Source organism: Callorhinus ursinus, unplaced genomic scaffold (assembly GCF_003265705.2).
Source record: "Callorhinus ursinus isolate GAN/ISIS: 27379988/994484 unplaced genomic scaffold, GSC_fseal_2.0 scaffold90, whole genome shotgun sequence".
Lineage (NCBI taxonomy): Eukaryota > Metazoa > Chordata > Mammalia > Carnivora > Otariidae > Callorhinus > Callorhinus ursinus.
Window position 1 is genome coordinate 1,372,715 of NW_027397152.1, and position 18,222 is coordinate 1,390,936.

The 18,222-nt window shown below is 51.8% G+C and overlaps 1 protein-coding gene across 3 annotated transcripts; it reads left to right on the forward strand.

Annotated features, from left to right (window-relative positions):
- Nucleotides 1–1,605: 1,605 nt before the first annotated feature.
- Nucleotides 1,606–17,981, forward strand: SELENBP1 (selenium binding protein 1). 3 transcript variants are annotated; one of them, XM_073888396.1, is made up of 14 exons: nucleotides 1,606–1,796; nucleotides 5,482–5,628; nucleotides 8,194–8,295; nucleotides 12,817–12,873; nucleotides 13,056–13,168; nucleotides 13,425–13,610; nucleotides 14,099–14,219; nucleotides 15,376–15,558; nucleotides 15,834–16,012; nucleotides 16,441–16,519; nucleotides 16,619–16,740; nucleotides 16,993–17,085; nucleotides 17,255–17,373; nucleotides 17,577–17,981. In XM_073888396.1, exons 4-14 carry the CDS (start codon nucleotides 12,867–12,869, stop codon nucleotides 17,737–17,739), a joined length of 1,365 nt encoding a protein of 454 aa, XP_073744497.1. In that variant the 5' UTR covers nucleotides 1,606–1,796; nucleotides 5,482–5,628; nucleotides 8,194–8,295; nucleotides 12,817–12,866; the 3' UTR covers nucleotides 17,740–17,981. The 3 variants fall into 3 exon arrangements, with proteins under 3 accessions (XP_073744497.1, XP_025714181.1, XP_073744498.1); XM_025858396.2 differs by lacking the exons at nucleotides 1,606–1,796; nucleotides 5,482–5,628; nucleotides 8,194–8,295 and adding an exon at nucleotides 10,045–10,133; XM_073888397.1 differs by lacking the exons at nucleotides 1,606–1,796; nucleotides 5,482–5,628; nucleotides 8,194–8,295; nucleotides 16,993–17,085 and adding an exon at nucleotides 10,045–10,133.
- Nucleotides 17,982–18,222: the final 241 nt, after the last annotated feature.

Consider the following 18,222-nt stretch of genomic DNA (forward strand, 5'->3'; position numbering starts at 1 on the left):
GGGCTTGATTCCAGGACCCTGGGATCATGACCTGAGCCGAAGGCAGACGCTTAACGATTGAGCCACTCAGGCACCCCTGCTAGTTATCTTTGAAAGCGAATATATTCATAACAAAATGCCATGTTTAAAAACTTCAGTTTTCATAAGTTTTATAACATTTTTCTTTTATTGTTATTATTTTTTAAAGATTTCATTTATTTATTTGACAGAGAGAGACAGTGAGAGAGGGAACACAAGCAAGTGCAGAAGGAGAAGGAGAAGCAGGCTTTCCGCCGAGCAGGGAGCCCGAGGGGCTGGATCCCAGGACTCTGGGATCATGACCTCAGCCGAAGGCAGACGCTTAACGAATGACTGAGCCACGCAGGCGCTCCTTACATCTTCTTTTATTGTGGTAAAGAACCTGTAACATTGAATTTACCATCTCAACCATTTTTAAATGTACAGTTCAGTTGTGGGTTTGTACAGCAGATCTCCAGAACTTGAGAAGGGCTTTATTGCTGCAATCGGAACACTAACACTTAGTGCATGTTCAGTGCTATTTGAAGAGCTTTACATGCATTAAGTCATTTAATTTTCAAAACAACCTATGAGGATAGATTTTTTTTTTAATTATCTCTCTTTAGAGATTCAGAAACTGAGGTACACGGAGGTCCAGTTACTTGCCCAAATTCACGCAGCTAGGAACTGTAGAACCAGAATTCAAACAGGCAGTTTGGTTCTCGAATTCTTGCTGTTGATCTCCTTATTAGACCACTTGCGCCTGGTGATGGTGTATTATGGAGAGCCAGCCACCCGTAATCCAAGATCGAATGTTTTTTTCTTTTCAATATCTTTCCTGAAGCCAGGGGATGAGAAAGGAGATGCTTTTGGCAAGACAGGGCAAGCTGGAGAGCACACCAGGGCATTTTGTGGTTTCTTTCGGCCTTCCTGAAGTTCTCAGGCTCCACCCAGCCGTACTTGGAGGTGAGGAGCGTGGAGCTCCCGAGATCCTGGGCCGACTAAGTGGGTCAGTTAATCCTCGGTTCATGAAGGGGCTTGGGCCGCAAAGTCACCCAGTGTCCCATGTTTAGTTTCTCTTGCGACCCAGAAGCCCACAGGAGGCTATTTATCAAGAGAGGAGCTGTTAACTGGTGACGTAGGCTGAGCCTCAACATGTCTTCTGGCCACCCCCGGGGCCTCTCCTTCTGGGTCTTGCTTTCCACAGCCTCATGGATCACCCCAACCTGCAGAGCAGTGTTGGCTCCACTGAGTCCTAAGGCCCCAGGGGCAGAGGTGTTGAACTGCAGCCAGGAGCAGCCAGAGAGCCCTTCTCTGTCCAAGACCCCACTCTCAGAACACTGCCTCTGCCCCTCACATTCCAAGGGCAGCCCTGGCTCCACCAGCACGCTGGACCCGGGAAGCTTCTGCGACGCCGCCAGCCGCCCACACACGCCTGAGCCCACATGAAGCACAGCCCGCTCGCCGCCGGCCTACTTCTTTGTGTCCTTGGCACGCCCGGCCGGCCAGGACTGTCACGTGCTTGCTCCCAGCTGCAAAGGGATCTGGGAAAGCGAGTGTCTGGCCTTTGTGGTTCCTATAGTGGTTGGTGGTAGGTTCGTCTCCGACCAAACATAAAAACGGCTGTACGTGCTCGCCCAGCTCGTCAGCCCCAAACGATGGAAGATAAAAACAACCCATCTCAAGGAGCTTTGGGGAAGGTTCTGTGATTCACTACATTAGAGCGAAGCTGTTACAGGCACAGAGTCTGAAATCGGCTGCCTAGATTCAAATCCTGGACTCTGCTACCCACTAGCTGTGTGAGTTGGAGCGAGTTACTTCCCTTTAGTATGCTGTAATTTCCTTATCTGGAAAATGGGCATAATAAAAGAGTCTTCACTTTAGAGGTTTGTTGTAAGGATTAAATAAGGTAGAGCATGTAAGGAGCTTAAGTACCTGGCACATAGTAAGCTTTTATGTGGGTGTGGGGTTCATTTCTTTCTTTGTCTTTAAAGTGCTTAGAACAGTAGCAAGGCTATCCTAAGCATTTAATAAGTGATATCTGTTGTTGTTATCATTATGACCTGTTTATTGCCTGCTTGTCGAGGTATTTTTATGGACTGTATCCTAGAAATGGAATTCCTAGGTAAAAGGCTATGCACAATTTAACTTTTGGGAGGTATTGACAAATTGTATTTGTTAATAAGGTACCAGTTGGCACTCTCGCCAATCCTGAATGATGCCCTTTTCCTTACATTCTCTCCATGACTGGATTTTAACCTTTTAAATTTTTGCTCATCTGACAAGCAACAGTGTTATTATCTTCTTTCCCTATTTCAATTTTTAAATTATGCATGTATTTCAAGCTTATTATAAAATTTAAAAAATACATAATTGATACATAATGTGAAAAAATAAAAATTGCTCCCTATAATCCAAGTCCTCAGAGGTAACCTGTGTTGGTTACATTTGGTAAGTTTGGTATGAAAAAAGAAGCTTTATCTCTTCAAATCCTTTTCTACAAACACATAACCATATATATATACACATATATATATAGTGTATATTTATATTATACACTAGATTAAATTACATAATATAATTACTATGTAATTATAAATTATAATTTAACTTAATTAGTTTAATATATAAATGAATCAAATTAATTAAACCCTGTGGCTTAACTAATTAATTTTATATATCATTTTAATTAAATGGGATCATACTATTTTTCTGCCTTTTCCCCCTGTAACCATATTTCTTGGATATCCTTCCATGTCAAAATGTATAAAACTAACTACACCTTATGGCTGCTTGGTGTTCATGTTATAGATGTTCCATAATATATTTAACTATTCCCATATTGGTTGTTTCCAACTTTTCACTATTCTGAACAATGTTGCAATGAAAACCTTATTAATATATTTGAATACTTGTCTATTTCCATAGAGTAGATCACTAGAAGTGGATTTCCACTGAAAATATTGCTAGGTATTGCTAAACTGCCTTATTTTATTTTATTATTTTATTATTATTTTAAATTTTTATTTTATTTATGGGGGAGAGGCAGAGGGAGAGAATCTTAAGCAGGCTCCACGCCCAGCATGGAGCCAGAGGTGGGGCTTGATCTCACAACCCTGAGATCGTGACCTGAGCCCAAATCAAGGGTCAGACACTTAACCAAGTGAGCCACCCAGGCGCCTGCTAAACTGTCTTCTTAAAATGTCCCACCATTATATACCTTTGCCAAAACATACAAGAGTGCCCTTGTCCCCACAATACTTCCAACACTGAATATTAACAATCTTTTGATTTTTGAAAATCATATCTGCTGTTTTTGCTTCAACAAGTATTTCTTCGGGGCACCTGCGTGGCTCAGTTGGTTAAGCGTCTGCCCTCAGCTCAGGTCATGATCTCAGGGTCCTGGGATCGAGCCCCAGGTCAGGCTCCCTGCTCAGTGGGGAGCCTGCTTCTCCCTCTCGCTCTGCCTGCCACTCCCGCTGCTTGTGCTCTCACTCGTTCTCTCTCCCTATCTCAAATAAATTTAAAAAATCTTTTTAAAAAATCTTTCTTAAAAAAAAAACACCACATGTATTTCTTTAATTGCTAATGAGATTGGGTATCTTTACTTATTAGCCATTTATCCTTCATTTCCATATCCTTGGAATATTTTTCTATTGTTTGTCTTTTTCTAATTGATATGTTAGAGATTTTTTTTTAAAGATTTTATTTATTTGACGGAGAGAGACACAGCGAGAGAGGGAACACAAGTAGGGGGAGTGGGAGAGGGAGAAGCAGGCTTCCCGCTGAGCAGGGAGCCTGATGCGGGGCTTGATCCCAGGACCCTGGGATCAGGGCCTGAGCCGAAGGGAGACATGATCAACAGACTGAGCCACCCAGGCGCCCTAAGCCTTTTTTAAACTCTGGTTTCTGAGCAGTCTTTTGATAAGCTGAGACAGGAAATCCCGAAATATTCCCATTCCAGACAGCACTTTCCATCTTTCTACACTTGGACGTGACTCTGGGGAGATCCTAGGGGAATAGCAGGTCAGATACGGTATATGGGAGACAGAGAACCCAGGAAGGCAGTGAGGCTCTTCCCCAGACCTTCCTCTGATTCCATGTAGAACTGAAGACAAGTCTCCCAAAGCCTCAGGCTTCCCGTGTCTTTGGGACCCTGGAGGGAGTACCCCCCCACTCTTCCCAGGCAGTATTTTGGTGGTGAGGTGAGAAAATGGAGGCCCTGAGAAGGAGGGGATTTGTTCCTGCCCGTCCTGAGCTTAGTAGAGAAACTGTGACTCAGGGATATGACTCCAGGGGCCAAAGGTTCTTCCAGCCTCAAATAGAAGGGCTTTTATTTTCCTTTGGATTTTTTATTTATAGTATTATAACATGTCCAAAATAAGGCTTGATTAGGGGTTTTGATGGCTTAATTTGGGCCATTAACCAACACTGACGTAATTCTTCCCAGGGCTCTTACCTGAGAAGGTACAAGCCAAGTGGGCCCTGTAAAGGTAGAGATGATTGCATAAAAGCCATTTTATTGTTCTTTTCTCAGCTTTTCTGGAGCCAGGCTTGGCACAGGAGGAAGGCTGGGGCAGGAGGGGCGGGGGAGGAGGTCATAGCGAACTTTCCCCTGCATCCCTGTGACAGATGTTGCTGTTACCTCTTCTAGACTACATACCTGGGTTCAATCCCACTTCACCTTTTCTTCTGGTAGATTAGATATGTGACAAGACACATAATTTCTGTTCCACTCAGACCCTTCTTCACTTAAACTTGGATCTGTCTTCGAGATATCTCCCTTTCTCACCTACAGATTGAAGAGATTTAAGAACAATAGGAAGCTATGAACCCACTTCAGATCTTGATTCAAATAAACTGTAAAATAAAAATTTATGAGACAATAGGGGAAATTTGAACACCGAATATTTGATAAGAGTCAAGACTTACTAATTTGTTTAGGTGTGCTTATGACAATGGTGGTTTTATTTTATTTTATTTTATTTTAAAGATTTTATTTAGTCATTTGACAGAGAGAGACACAGTGAGAGAGGGAACACAAGCAGGGGGAGTGGGAGAGGGAGAAGCAGGCTTCCCGCAGAGGGGGGAGCCCGATGTGGGGCTCGATCCCAGGACCCTGGGATGATGACCTGAGCCGAAGGCAGACGCTTAACGACTGAGCCACCCAGGCGCCCCTACATGGTGGTTTTAAAGAACAAGAATTCTAATCTTGAAGGGATGCATACAGAAATATTAATGCAAGAAATATTATCATGTCCAGGGTTTGCTTCAAAACAATCCAAGGTAGAGGAGGGCTGGGAGGTATAGTTGAAGCCAGATGGGTGATGAGCAGATTTTTATGGAAGGTGGGTGGTGTACCTGCAGGTTCATTATACTTTTCTCTCTATTTTTGTATATATTGAAATTTTCCTCTGAGAGAGAGACAGAAATACAGAAAAAGCCCTCCCTCTCTTACTCTCTATTCTTTTCCTGTGGCTCCAGAGAAAGACACTTCCATCTCCTCAGTGCCTCCCTTGCTCTTATCATCAGGGGCAGACTTCCGATAAAACGGAGTCACACGTAACAGCTCAGGGGGAATCCGTGTAGCGGCAAGTTGAGAAGAGGCGTCCCATCCGGAAGAAATACACCGTGAGTGGCGAAGTTTCCAGCACCATGGCAGTCCGGAAGGGAGGACATTTCTGAGCGGATGGGGGGTGGGCAGGAGGCCCTCCGAGCGCCTCTCAAGTCATGCCCCTTGTAGGAAGCTGGGGCAGAGGGCTTCCCCTGCTTCTCTGAGCTCTGTTGTTACCATGGTGGGCAGGCTTTGAACTCAGCATTGTGCAGAGACAGGGAGGTGCTGTGAAGTAACCGTGAGCAGCTGGTTGAATTCGTAAAACTCTGTTTCCTCTGATGCGAGATGAAGAAAATGCTACTTAGCTGTCCAGGTTTGCTGTGGGCAGTGCCACGCGGACCTCTAGGGAGCAGGGCCTGGCCTGGCGCCAGTCGTGCCTGGTGACAGCTTTCAGTAAACACTGCCGCCTTTTGCAAAGGGCGTGGAGCTGGGCTGGTGAAACCGGGAGACCTGAGCAGGACATGGCTCAGAAACTCTGCTTAGCTGGTAGAAACCTCAACCTGTGCAGCCAGGCCTACTTCAGGCCTCCCCAGGCTGTGGCTACATGCGCCACAGGCCCCTTGTATGGTGGGTTGGGCTGCTCGTTTGCAGGCCAGTCTGTCCGTGTATAGACCAGACGACCCTGTCTAATCCCGGCCTGCTCTCGGCCACCCACATTATCACGGGTCCCTCATAGCCTTCATCGGCCATTATGTGATTTGTTTATATGTTTCCTTGATGATGGGCACGGCATTGAAGGCAGAAACTTTGCCTCGTTCCCCACTTTGTCTACCAAAACAGGTCTCCAGAAGTGTTTGTGGAATGCGAGAGTGAATGACTGAGTGAATGAATGACCACACACATGTGTGTCTCCCCAAGGAGAAGGCAGACTGGCCGAAAACAACAAAAAATTTAATACCTTTATTTGGGGTTTTGGTTACAAAAGTAATACATGCTTATTATTTTTTAGAATATGCAAGTGTATAAAGTAAAAATGGAAAATTATCCCCTTCCCTCCATTGCCTCTCTCCAAAGGTAACCATGGTTATACTTGGATGGAGTCTCTTTCCTACAGCACGGGGGCGGGGTATGCCCCACTCCCTTCCCACCATGAAGACCTCACTGCTCAGGTCAGGAGATACCTGCTCTTTCACTGTTCTCCCCATTCCCAAGAAAGGGCCTCTGAGACTCCCCAGAGACACAACACCACAGCTTTCCTCGTTCCTTCTGGTGCTTCTGCCTCCCGGCCGCCTCCCCCACTACCCTCCCCCCTCCTCACCCCCGCCAAATCCAGAGCCAAACAAAATACAAAATGGCCCCAGAGTAATTAGAAAACCTGAGCTCCGGAGTCGGATGGACCGAGGTAGGGATCCTGCTCTGCATCTCCCAGGTGCCTTAGCCCCTTCTGCACCTCAGCTTCTTCCTAAGGAAAAGGAGGATGATTTACTTACAAGATTGGGGTGTGGCAAGGGGTAAGTGGGGCACACGTGCAAGGGTGAGTGTGACCATGTGGTTCATACAGGTTAGTTCTGCTTTCTCCCTAATATCACTCCCTTGGCTGGACTTTGATTGCTTCCCTGTCACTTTTATTTTGCTAGAGATGAAGAACAACATTTTTTTAAACATTTTTAACATTTTTATTCTTGGAGATTCCAGCTTCATCATCTCCTCTCCCTTCCCTTCTCTGGGTTTAATCCTTCTTTCCTCCCTTCGCCATCTTACCAAACGGTGGTCTAAGACCTGTTTAAAGAGGTCCGAAGAAGTCTGGCTGAGGCTGGAAGGAAAAGGGGGAACCCACAGTGGGGCCCCCAAGGCCACAAGAATCCATCTTCCGTCCGTGAAGATGGAACAGAGCCAAAGTTCAGGCAGCAGTTATATAATCTCTTGACTGTTCGGCTGCCAGACTGATAACCTACCTCCTCTAATGTTTACTGTGCTTTCCTAGAGCTTGAAAGAGCCAGAAGGAGCATGGACCGCCCCCATCCTCCTTTGCAGTGGCCATGCCCAGTATCACGGTAGGGTACAGCCTCCTGGGATTAACAGGCCTGGGCTGGGGTCCCACACTCCCCAGGGACAGCCCAGGGCAGGAAGCTCAGGGCTCTCCCCATATCCCTTCATGTGAATCTGGGAGTCAGCCAGCTCTGTGGGACTCTGGTTGGCTAGGGAAGGGCGGATCAGATAGAGGAGGGAGCCCTTAAGTTCCTGAGAAGCAGCATTTGGGAGGCTCAGGCCACAAGGAGGCTGACTGGGGTGGCCCACCTGGGAGCAAAGACAAAGCCAGGGGCCATGAACACCTCTCTTGCCAGCCTCAGCCCTTTCCCTGGACTGCCTCCATCTGTAGCCCTAATTTGGACAACTTCTCCCAAGCACCTTGTAGGCTCTGGGGGAAGCATTCTGGGAAAGCAGCAGGTAGAGGCTAGGGTGCCATACAGGAGCCACCGAGCACTCCAGGTCCGAGGTCCGGGCATGAGAGAGCCGGCAGTCCGGAATGGAACAGTGCTTTGCAGTTCTTGTCTAGGACAAGCAAAATCACAGCCTCTCTGGAGGTAATGACTCCAGGACTTTTGATGAGAGGGTGAGAATGGGCTTTCTTTCTCTTTCAGATCTTGGATGTTGGGCTACTTCAAGCCCCAAAGCAGGAGAGTAGAGGGGGTATGAGATGAGACCTCAGGAGGAGGAGGCCAGAGGGGCGGGCTGAAGGCAAGGTAAGTGAAGGCAGCCAGCAGACGAAGAAGCCAGCAGAGGCAAAAAAGCAGCGCGAGGAGCCACCCCGGGGGGACAGCTGCACCCACACGGCTGACTGGGGCCCGTGCCTGGCCGACGGCGTAATGGTGAGGATGCAGATGCAGGAAGAAGCCAGGAGAGGCAGGGGGATACTGGGGAGAAGGGGGTGAGGGAGATTCCCTGCCATGGGTGGCCACGGAGCATCCTCCTGGATGGGCTCCCTCACCCATGGGAACCAGGCGGACAGACGCCCATCATACAGCAGCCCAGTTTTGTGTTCCTTCCTTCCACTCCGGTTTGGGAAGTCCATGGATCTTTCTGCGGGCAGTCTCAAGACCAAACTTTGTCCCTTTCACTACCCAATAAAAACTTCACCCCACAGCTTTCATCTAAGGAGATGAAAGTGGCTTCTGTAGGCACAGAGTCAGCAGGTCCCTAGAAGAGCGGGGCGAAGCTTACCCTGGCCGGGCAGCCAGCTTTCAGGAAAGAGGGGGCCCTTGGCTTCAAGATGAAGGACTGTTGGGGTGGGTTCCCTTGTCCAGCCCTTCAAACCTGGGCTTCTCTGGATGAGGGCAGCCCCAGAAAGAGCTAACAGATCAGGCCTCAGCCCTGTCTTAGTTCTTCAGCAAGCAATTGCCTTTTTCCGGAGGCCATCACATGTCCCTGGGACACTATGCTAGCAGGCTCAGCAGCCCCAGCCAGCACTGAAGCCTCCAGCTGGAGCTCTCCTTCTTTCCTGGACATGTGGAGACCCTGAGAGTTTTAGGACTCATCACAGGCCAGTGAAGGACAGTGGCACCATGCTGGGCTGCCCTGGAGCCCTGCTATCCGCCTTGGGAGCTGTTGAGGTACCAAGCGGAGAGATGGGGGTGGGGGTTGGACTTCAACCTCCTGAGATTTATGAGGGTAATAGAAAGTGATGAGGAGCACTGCCAACTTCCCTTCCACTTCAAAGCTCAAGGGGAATACAGGAGTCTGGAGAAAGTGAAACCTGGATATTCTGTCAGGGCAGCTGTGGCAGGACGACCTGGGTGAGCAGCTGTGGGGTGGGTAAGATTGTGCCTTTTGGAGCATGGATGTCTGGAATGAGAGGGTCATTTTAGGAGAGAGCTGACCCTGGCTGTGGATAGGAGCAAGTGGGCCCACAGCCCTGGGTGCCCCTCAATGGCAAGAAACAGATCCAAGTACAGAGAAGAGCCTTTAGAGGCAGGGACACGTGCACACATATGCTCACACAGACATGCACACTCATGCACACTCACGCACAGAGGCCCACACAGCCATAAACACCCTGGCAGGCATAGGCTCCCATAAGTACACACAGACATGCCCAAGTCCAGACACGCAACACTCACACTGGCACATTTTCACACTCACACACACACACACACACACACACAAAGAGGCAACGCACAGGTAGACACGAGACCATGCACATTCGCAGACCCACAAAGTCACATATGCCCAGGCACCCACCAAAGAGATGTGTGCACAGGCACAGCACGTATCTGCATGTGCACAGGCCTCTGTAAGCGTGCGCGCGCACACACACACACACACACACACCCAGTAACTCAAACCCCAGCTAGCCCCCGAGCTATTTGAAAACCTCCTGGCCAGCTGCCCTGAGTCTTCCACTCTTTCACTCTGGGCTGCAGCCCAGGCCCTCCTCCCGCCCCACCCCGCCCCCAGTTGGTTGTATAAATTCCTTCCCTTTGCCCCTTCCTGACACAGCCTGCCTGCAACACCAGCACAGCCCCTGTCTCAGCTTACTCCTGGCAGGCCGGTCAGGACCAAAGCACACCAGCAAGCAGCATGGGTAAGGACGGGGCCTTCTGACAACCAAGTGCCACTGACCTCTGGCCCACAAAATAGGAAGTGATAGAAAAGCTGGGTCGGGGAAGCTGGTTAGGGGAGGGGGTGTTGAACTCTGCTCCACTGTCCCCACCCCCAACCCCTGCATTTCCCAGTTCAGCCAATGTTTCTAGAGCTGTAAAGAGAGGAGGGTAGAGGGACTGCTGGGATGGGTGGCCCTGGACCCCCACCTGGCTCCCTGCCTGTGGCCTGGAGGGCTCCAGTGGCCTTTTTTTTTTTTTTAAGATTTTTTTTTTTTTTTTATTTGACAGAGAGAGCACAAGCAGAGGGAGAGAGAGGGAGAAGCAGGTTCCCTGCTGAGCAAGGAGCCCGATGTGGGGCTCGATCCCAGGACCCCTGGGATCATGACCTGGGCTGAAGGCAGCCACTTAACCGACTGAGCCACCCAGGCATCCCTCCAGGGGCCTTTCTGCAGCTGGGAAAATCTGGTAGGGGTGGGGGAATACGTAAGGAGAACCTCTTGTCCCTGGCTGTCACCATAGGTGAAAGATAATCCTGATTCCAGCCTTGGGCCAGATTTTTACTCCAGGAGGTGGGAAACCCAGACCTTGGGGGCCAGATCACTCTCTAGCCATCCTGAACCCCCGATCAGTCTGAAAGGGGAATCAGAGCCCACACACTCTCACTGGGGCCCTGTTCCAGCGCCTCCCACCTTCCCAGTCCCAAAAGCCCCCCATTCCCCATCCTCAGGCTCCCAGATGTCGGGCTGAGGAGGAGTTCAGGTCTGCTTGGGAGTATCAAGGCCCCTGTCCCCTTGCATCTGACTCTTTCCTGGACTGGCAGAATGCCTAGTAGCCAGCCTGACATTGGGAAAACCCAGTGAGCTTCTCCTGGGTTCATCTCAAACCCAAAGGTGTTCAGAGATGGTGCTTGAGATGCTTAAGACAGAGAGGGTGTCAGGCAAGAACACTGATGCTCCTGGGGACCTAGGGTTGCACAGGGCCTGACTGACTCTAAGAAACGCTGAGGTGGGGGGTGGGGAGGGGAAGATGAGGCAGCCGGCAACACCTCCCTCATACCTCCTGTCTGTCTCTGTTCGGCTTTGCGGGTTTCCTGTCTCTGTCTTGATGTCTTGGAGTTTTGAATCTCCTTCTGTTCTGTGTCCAGCAACCTCCTTCCTCACCCCCTTGCCTCCCGTGCCAAGCCCTGGCATAAGTCTCCTTAGTTGCTTTGGCTGGCCCTCTCACCCTGCTCCACCCAGCCCAGCCCTCTCCCTGGGATTTCTGTCCCGCACTTCTGGCGCAGCCCTACCCGTATTTATATGGTGCTTCCCCTTTACAAAAGTACTTCTGAATACATTGGCTTATTTGACTTTCATAGTCACCTAGACAAGAAGGTGAGATATTATTACCCCCTTTTAGCCAAAGAAAAGGAGAAAGTGAAGAGAGCAGATACCAGATCTGGACTTTGAAACCAGGTTTCTGCACTCAAAAACGCCGTTGCCACATCCGGGCCTCCTAAGTCACTTGACTGCCCTGAGTAGGAGACCTGGTTTCCTGGCTGAGGGCCTGAGCCCAGGCACCAGTGGCGGCTCGACTCCGGCTCCTCCCGCCTCCCCACTTGCGGCCCCCCAGCTGTCAGGGCATTGGGCACACTGGCCGTGGGCCAGGGCAGGGAGGCAGCGCCCTGTCTGTGCTCTCCAGTCCGGGATTTCTTTCAGCCTGCAGCTCCCTCTGTGCTATTCCTCCCTTCTTCCTCCTGGTCAGACCCCAAAGCCTGATGCCTGAGGCCTGGTCCTCCTGGCGCTCCTTCTCGGCCACCGACTTTGGTGCCGTGGATCCCTGTGGCTTCTCTTGCCAGACTTCAGGGACAAGGAGGGCCACACCCTACAGCTCTGCCCGATGGGCCTCTGAGCCCTCCAGAGGTGGACCAAACACAGATAAAGGAAGTGGGGCTCACGGGGGGCGTGGGGGGGGGAGGAGCAGGGGTGGAGAAACTGGTCTAAGGACAGCCAGGTGGTAACAGCCCTATGGCCTCGAACTTCAGCCTCCTGTCCCTTCCTTCCCAGACCTTTGGCTAAGTCATCCAGGTTCTGGCCAGCAGCCTGGGGGCAGGACCCAGAGGGTAGAAAAACAAGAAGTGCCCCAGGCCCCGGGAGAGATACTGGCTGGGACGGAGCCAAGCAGGTACCACCCTCGCTAGCTGAGGGCAGCCCGGGCGGACTGGCTCCGGTCAGGTGCAGCGCTGCCCACTTGACGGCACCTTCCTGTTTACCTCTCCTAAAAGCCCGCTGCGGTGTTCTTAGTACCTTCTTTTTATACAGATGGTGTGGAAGTTGAGCTGGGAGGTTAAGTAACTTGCGCAAGCTCCCGTGGCTAGTCAGCGAGCCGCTGGGACTGGGGTGCAAGTCCAAGCGGTCGCTGCTGTGCCGCCCAGCTGTGCCGCGCTCACCCTTCGCCTGCCCTCCCCTGGGTCCTGCTTGAGTGTCTGTCCATCTTCAGGTCCTACCTGTGCAGCTCCTTCTGCCACAGGCACACATCACTCTGGTGATGGTGCCAGAGTTGACACAGGACCCGGGACAGCGTGTCTGCCTTGGCCAGTGGCGGGGTGTGTGTGGTGGCACGTGGGGAGGGAGCCTTCACCCTCCAGAGAGTGGTCCAACCAACCGTGCCCCGTTGTTTCCATAGCTACAAAATGCGGGAAGTGTGGACCCGGCTACCCTACCCCTCTGGAAGCCATGAAAGGTCAGTGTGCAACGTCTGAGAGCCCATGCCCCCGGAAAGGAATTCTACAGGCCAGTACCTTCGACTGATTCCACCGCTAGTGGGGGTGGGCAACCTGAGACCTCGGCCTCGGGCACATCCAGCACCGCCACTGTCACTCCTCTCCACCCTGCCATCCCCGCTAACTGCTTGCTACCCTTTAGGACCCAGGGAGGAGATTGTCTACCTGCCCTGTATTTACCGAAACACTGGCACTGAGGCCCCGGATTATCTGGCCACTGTGGACGTTGACCCCAAGTCTCCCCACTATTGCCAGGTGAGGTAGAGCTCGGGCACTGGAGGACCCTGAGACCCTTCCTCCGGCCCTGGCCCCAGCGATGCCCTTTCCCAGTCCAGCCTTCTTCGCCTTCCTTTGGGTATGGCTGTAAAGTGTGTTCTTTGCCCAAGGGCACCCCTGAGGTGCTGGGCAGCGATGAATTCCAGGCTGTGCTGTGCTGCCAAGCCCAAGTGGGTCCAGGGATCACAGAGGCATGGTCTGGGTGAGCACCACCCCTCCCCCTCTCCTGTCCTAGGTCATCCACCGGCTGCCCATGCCCAACCTGAAGGATGAGCTGCATCACTCGGGATGGAACACCTGCAGCAGCTGCTTCGGGGACAGCACCAAGTCACGCAACAAGCTGATGCTGCCCTGTATCATGTCTTCCCGTATCTACGTGGTGGATGTGGGCTCCGATCCCCGGGCCCCGAAGCTACACAAGGCATGCGCCCTGCCTTTTTTGCTCAGGGACCCTGGGGGTGGGCAATGGAGGTGTGGGAATAGTTTTTTGTTTGGGGGAGGGTTTTTGTTTTTGTTTTGTTTAATTTTTCCTCCCTTAGGCAGGAGCCTCCAATCCTTCCTTTCAACATGTTGTTGTGTACCATCTTTGTGCCACGCACTCACAGCTGGCTGCTGGTGATACAGAGTTAACACTGGCAATGGCCCGGGCGAGAAGCTTCTGGTCTCACAGGGCTCTGAGACAGGGGGAGAGAAGTCAGTGCTTTCTGCCTGCGGAATTAGCAGTCTCTCAGACTCTCCCTTGCTGCTCTGCAGAATTGAATCTCTGCCCTATTCCCACTGGGAACATTGTGTCCGTGTCTTGAACGAAAAGAAGGTGGGGTCAGCAAATAGGAGTAGGGGAATGGGGGAGTTGTGGTTGGGTCCCCCCAGCCCTGTAAGATTCTGATGCCATTCCTTATCCCCCTCCAGGTCATTGAGGCTGAGGACATCCATGCCAAGTGTGGCCTGGGCTACCTGCACACCAGCCACTGCCTGGCTAGTGGGGAGGTGATGATCAGCTCCCTGGGAGACCCCAAGGGCAATGGCAAAGGTACCTGCTGGCACTGTAGGCAGATCTGTGGGGGGAACAGATCCCAAGCTGGGGAAGGGATAGGTTGACCTTCCAGGGAGAATCAGAGGGCTAGGTCTCATCCAAAATTTAAACCATAGTCAATTAACTTCAGTAGTTTCAATTATTTCTATGAAGATGAAACCTGACTGATGAATTCACTTAAAAGTTATAGTAAGAACAGTCCGCTGTGGGGAATGTGGGCACAGACATGGCCCCAGAAAAGGCATACATTTGATGTCAGCCTTTAGGAATTCAGGAGCAAGTCTCACAGGCCTTGGGATCCTTCATCTTCACATTTGCTCTCTCATTTATGGTACGTTCAGGACTGACACAAAATGTCTAGTATGTGCCAGATGCAACCTCTGAGGGAGCTGCTACTAGGATCTCTGGTTTCCAGATGAGAAAGCAGGGCACAGACTGATAAATAACTTACCCAAAGTCATACAGCTAATGAGTTGTAGGGGTGGAACTCAAACCCAGGAATCTGAGTCCTAATCACTACACCGGGCTTCTTCCCTCTGAACCTTACCCATTTTGTCAGCGCCCTCCATCTGACGGCTTGGAGCAGACTATCAGCTCCTTTTTCTCAGAGATGGGAGAAACGTGACACTCCTAGATTTAATAACACTTCGGAGTTGACATCTAGTTGTATTTGCCAAGAATTGTCCAGGCTTCATAACATACCAAGCAAGGGAAAACATGTTGGGCATTCATGTTGAATGAAAAGTAAATATAATTTGTCTGCTCTAAAAAAAAAAAAAAAAATGTAGTGAGCAGAATGGAGCCTAGACTCTGGGAGGAACCCCACAGAGAGTGGGAGGCTGGGCGAGAGAAGCACGGGGTGCTGAGTCCCAGGCTCTTGGCTCAAGGGAACAGAAAACTCCCCCTGTGGTCTGGAGAGGACAGGGATGAAATTGATGGCGGTAGGGGCACCAGAGTGAGTCCCCACCTTCCATCCGGTCCTCTGGGTGGGGACCCTTTGGACACCTGAATCAAAGGAGCTGGCAAACCCAGTGGGAGGAAGGGGCACCAGGCAATGGACTTGGAGCCTCTTGGACATGCCTGGGAGTGAGGGCTGGGTGAGGGTAGCAGCTCTGTTACCTCTACCTGCCACTTTACTTCCTTCCCTGCTCAGGGGGTTTCGTGCTGCTGGATGGAGAGACGTTCGAGGTGAAGGGGACGTGGGAACAGCCTGGGGGAGCCGCACCTATGGGCTATGACTTCTGGTACCAGCCTCGACACAATGTCATGATCAGCACTGAATGGGCGGCTCCCAATGTCTTTGGAGATGGCTTCAACCCTGCTGATGTAGAGGCAGGTGAGAATCCCCCCACACAGGCCAGCAGGAGCCTGGGCACGCATGCCACTCCTCTCTGCTTGAAAACCCCTCTCCGGGCCTCTTACCCCCCCTCCTGTGAACCCGACTCTTGGGGTGCTGGTATAGGAGTGTGCTGAGTATTCTGACTTGCTCAAGCGTCTTTCTAATCCCTCCCACCGGTTTTTCAACCTTCTGCACGGGGCTGTGCCCTGGCTTTTGCCCACCACCCCCTGCCCGGATCCTGAGCCCATCCTCTGGCCCCGTCCCCATGCCAGGGCTATATGGAAGCCACATACACGTGTGGGACTGGCAGCGCCACAAGATCGTGCAGACCCTGCCTCTACAGGATGGGCTCATCCCCCTGGAGGTCCGCTTCCTGCACAACCCCGACGCGGCCCAGGGCTTCGTGGGCTGTGCCCTCAGCTCCACCATCCAGCGCTTCTACAAGAATCAGGTGACCTGTGTCCTCTGGCCCTCTCCTCCCAGCAGTCCGAGCCTGTACCTCTGCCAGGCTTCCACAGCCACGAGGCACCCCTCTCTCTAGGCGTGACCCAGGCCTCTCGGCCTGGATCCACTAGCCCAACTTCTCCAGGAACAAAATCCAAGGCCACTTGTTCTCTCTCTCTTCTCTCCTCAACCCTAAATTCCCACATATTCATTCAAAAAGTATGTGTGAGCTTCTACAGTAGGCACTGTGCTAGGTGCTGGGAATGCAGACGTCATCCCTACCTTAAGGGGTTTGCATCGGACTTAGACCCCGGTGGCAAGAAGGCCCTGCCTTGGCTGGCTCCCCGTAGACAGTAGGGCCTGGAGAGACCCACATCCGACCCCAGCCCCCCGATCTCACAAGCTCACCTCTCTGCCTCCCAACCCCACCCCCAGGGAGGTACATGGTCAGTGGAGAAGGTGATCCAGGTGCCCCCCAAGAAGGTGAAGGGCTGGCTGCTGCCTGAAATGCCAGGTGAGTGCCTGGCTCGGGGGCGGGGGGGGGCTTTCAAATGGGGCTTCCTGGCCGGGGGACAAGAGTCCTTAAAGCCTCTGAACCACACTCCCACCCCAGGCCTGATCACAGACATCCTGCTGTCTCTGGATGACCGCTTCCTCTACTTCAGCAACTGGCTGCACGGGGACCTGCGACAGTATGACATCTCTGACCCGCAAAGGCCCCGCCTCACGGGACAGGTGGGGCGCCAACAGAATGGGGAGCAAGAAGGAGGGAGGAAAAAGAAGTCTGGGGGTGAGGGAGAGGGTATGAAGTGGCTGGGGGGTGATAAAGGAGGTGCAGGAATAGCAAAACTGGAGGCTGAGGGATGGTGCAGCCCGGGACTGGGGGAGCCATGGCTATACGTGGGGAAAGTGAGGCAAGCTGCTCTTCCTGCAATGTCCTCACTTCCCACCATTGTCCTCCTTTACGCTCTGTATCTCCCCACCCAGCTCTTCCTTGGGGGCAGCATTGTTAAGGGAGGGCCCGTGCAAGTGTTGAAGGACCAAGAGCTAAAATCCCAGCCAGAGCCCCTGGTGGTCAAGGTGAGGATTTACCTCCCCTCCTCCTCCCGTTACCTCGCAGCGCCCCGTCCAGCTCATGGGACCCTCAGATCCATGCTGGAGAAGTATGGGGTGGGGGGCATACTCCATGATCCCCCTCCAAGGACCCATATGTTATTACCATGGGACTGACCCCCCTGGTTTTCCCAAGGGGAAACGGGTACCTGGAGGCCCTCAGATGATCCAGCTTAGCCTAGACGGGAAGCGTCTATACGTCACCACATCGCTGTACAGTGCCTGGGACAAGCAGTTTTACCCTGATCTCATCAGGTGAGAAGCAGACCGCCTGGGCTTCCCTCCCTAGCCCTCCTCTCCCAGAAGAGTCTGCCTTTCTGAAGACTCCTTGGGCACCCCCACCTGCTTCCACCCTACAGGCCCTGCTCCTTCCCTAGGACCTACCCCTGCATCACAGACTCTTGGGGGAAGGGGATGGCCACTTCTGACCTCTCTTTTCCCCTCCCTGTGTCCACCAGGGAAGGCTCCGTCATGCTGCAGATTGATGTAGACACAATAAAGGGAGGTCTGAAGTTGAACCCCAACTTCCTCGTGGACTTTGGGAAGGAGCCCCTAGGCCCAGCCCTGGCCCATGAACTCCGCTACCCTGGGGGTGACTGCAGTTCTGACATTTGGCTCTGAAGTCCACTCCTGGTAGCCACTCCATATCTGAGCCCTCACTTATGCAGAGACATGGCTACGCTCTGCTCCCTCTTGGCCCCCAACCCTTGGCATTGTCCCACCAAAGCCAACCTGAGGCTGTTGGAATATACTGAGTAGTGTCTTCATTTACAGATCACTGTTGCATGTTGCTCACTGGCTGCTTGTACATGAGCTATGAGCTCTTGGAAATTACTTTACCAAGAAATAAACTGGTGAACCTATTCCTCAGATCACCTCATCTTTGGGGGCACAGGGTCTATGACTTCCCTTCTGCTGACCCTTTGTATCTTGCATGGGAAAGTTCTGAAGAGTACTCCACGGGAGTGACTAGTTCATACCAGTGATGACAACATGATACTAAGGGTGCCCAAATCTCACTTTTATGGCCAGACAGAATGTGAAGATTTTGGAGGTGGTTGTCACAAGGAGACCTGGGAGGAGAGAGTGTCAATTGGTGTTCCT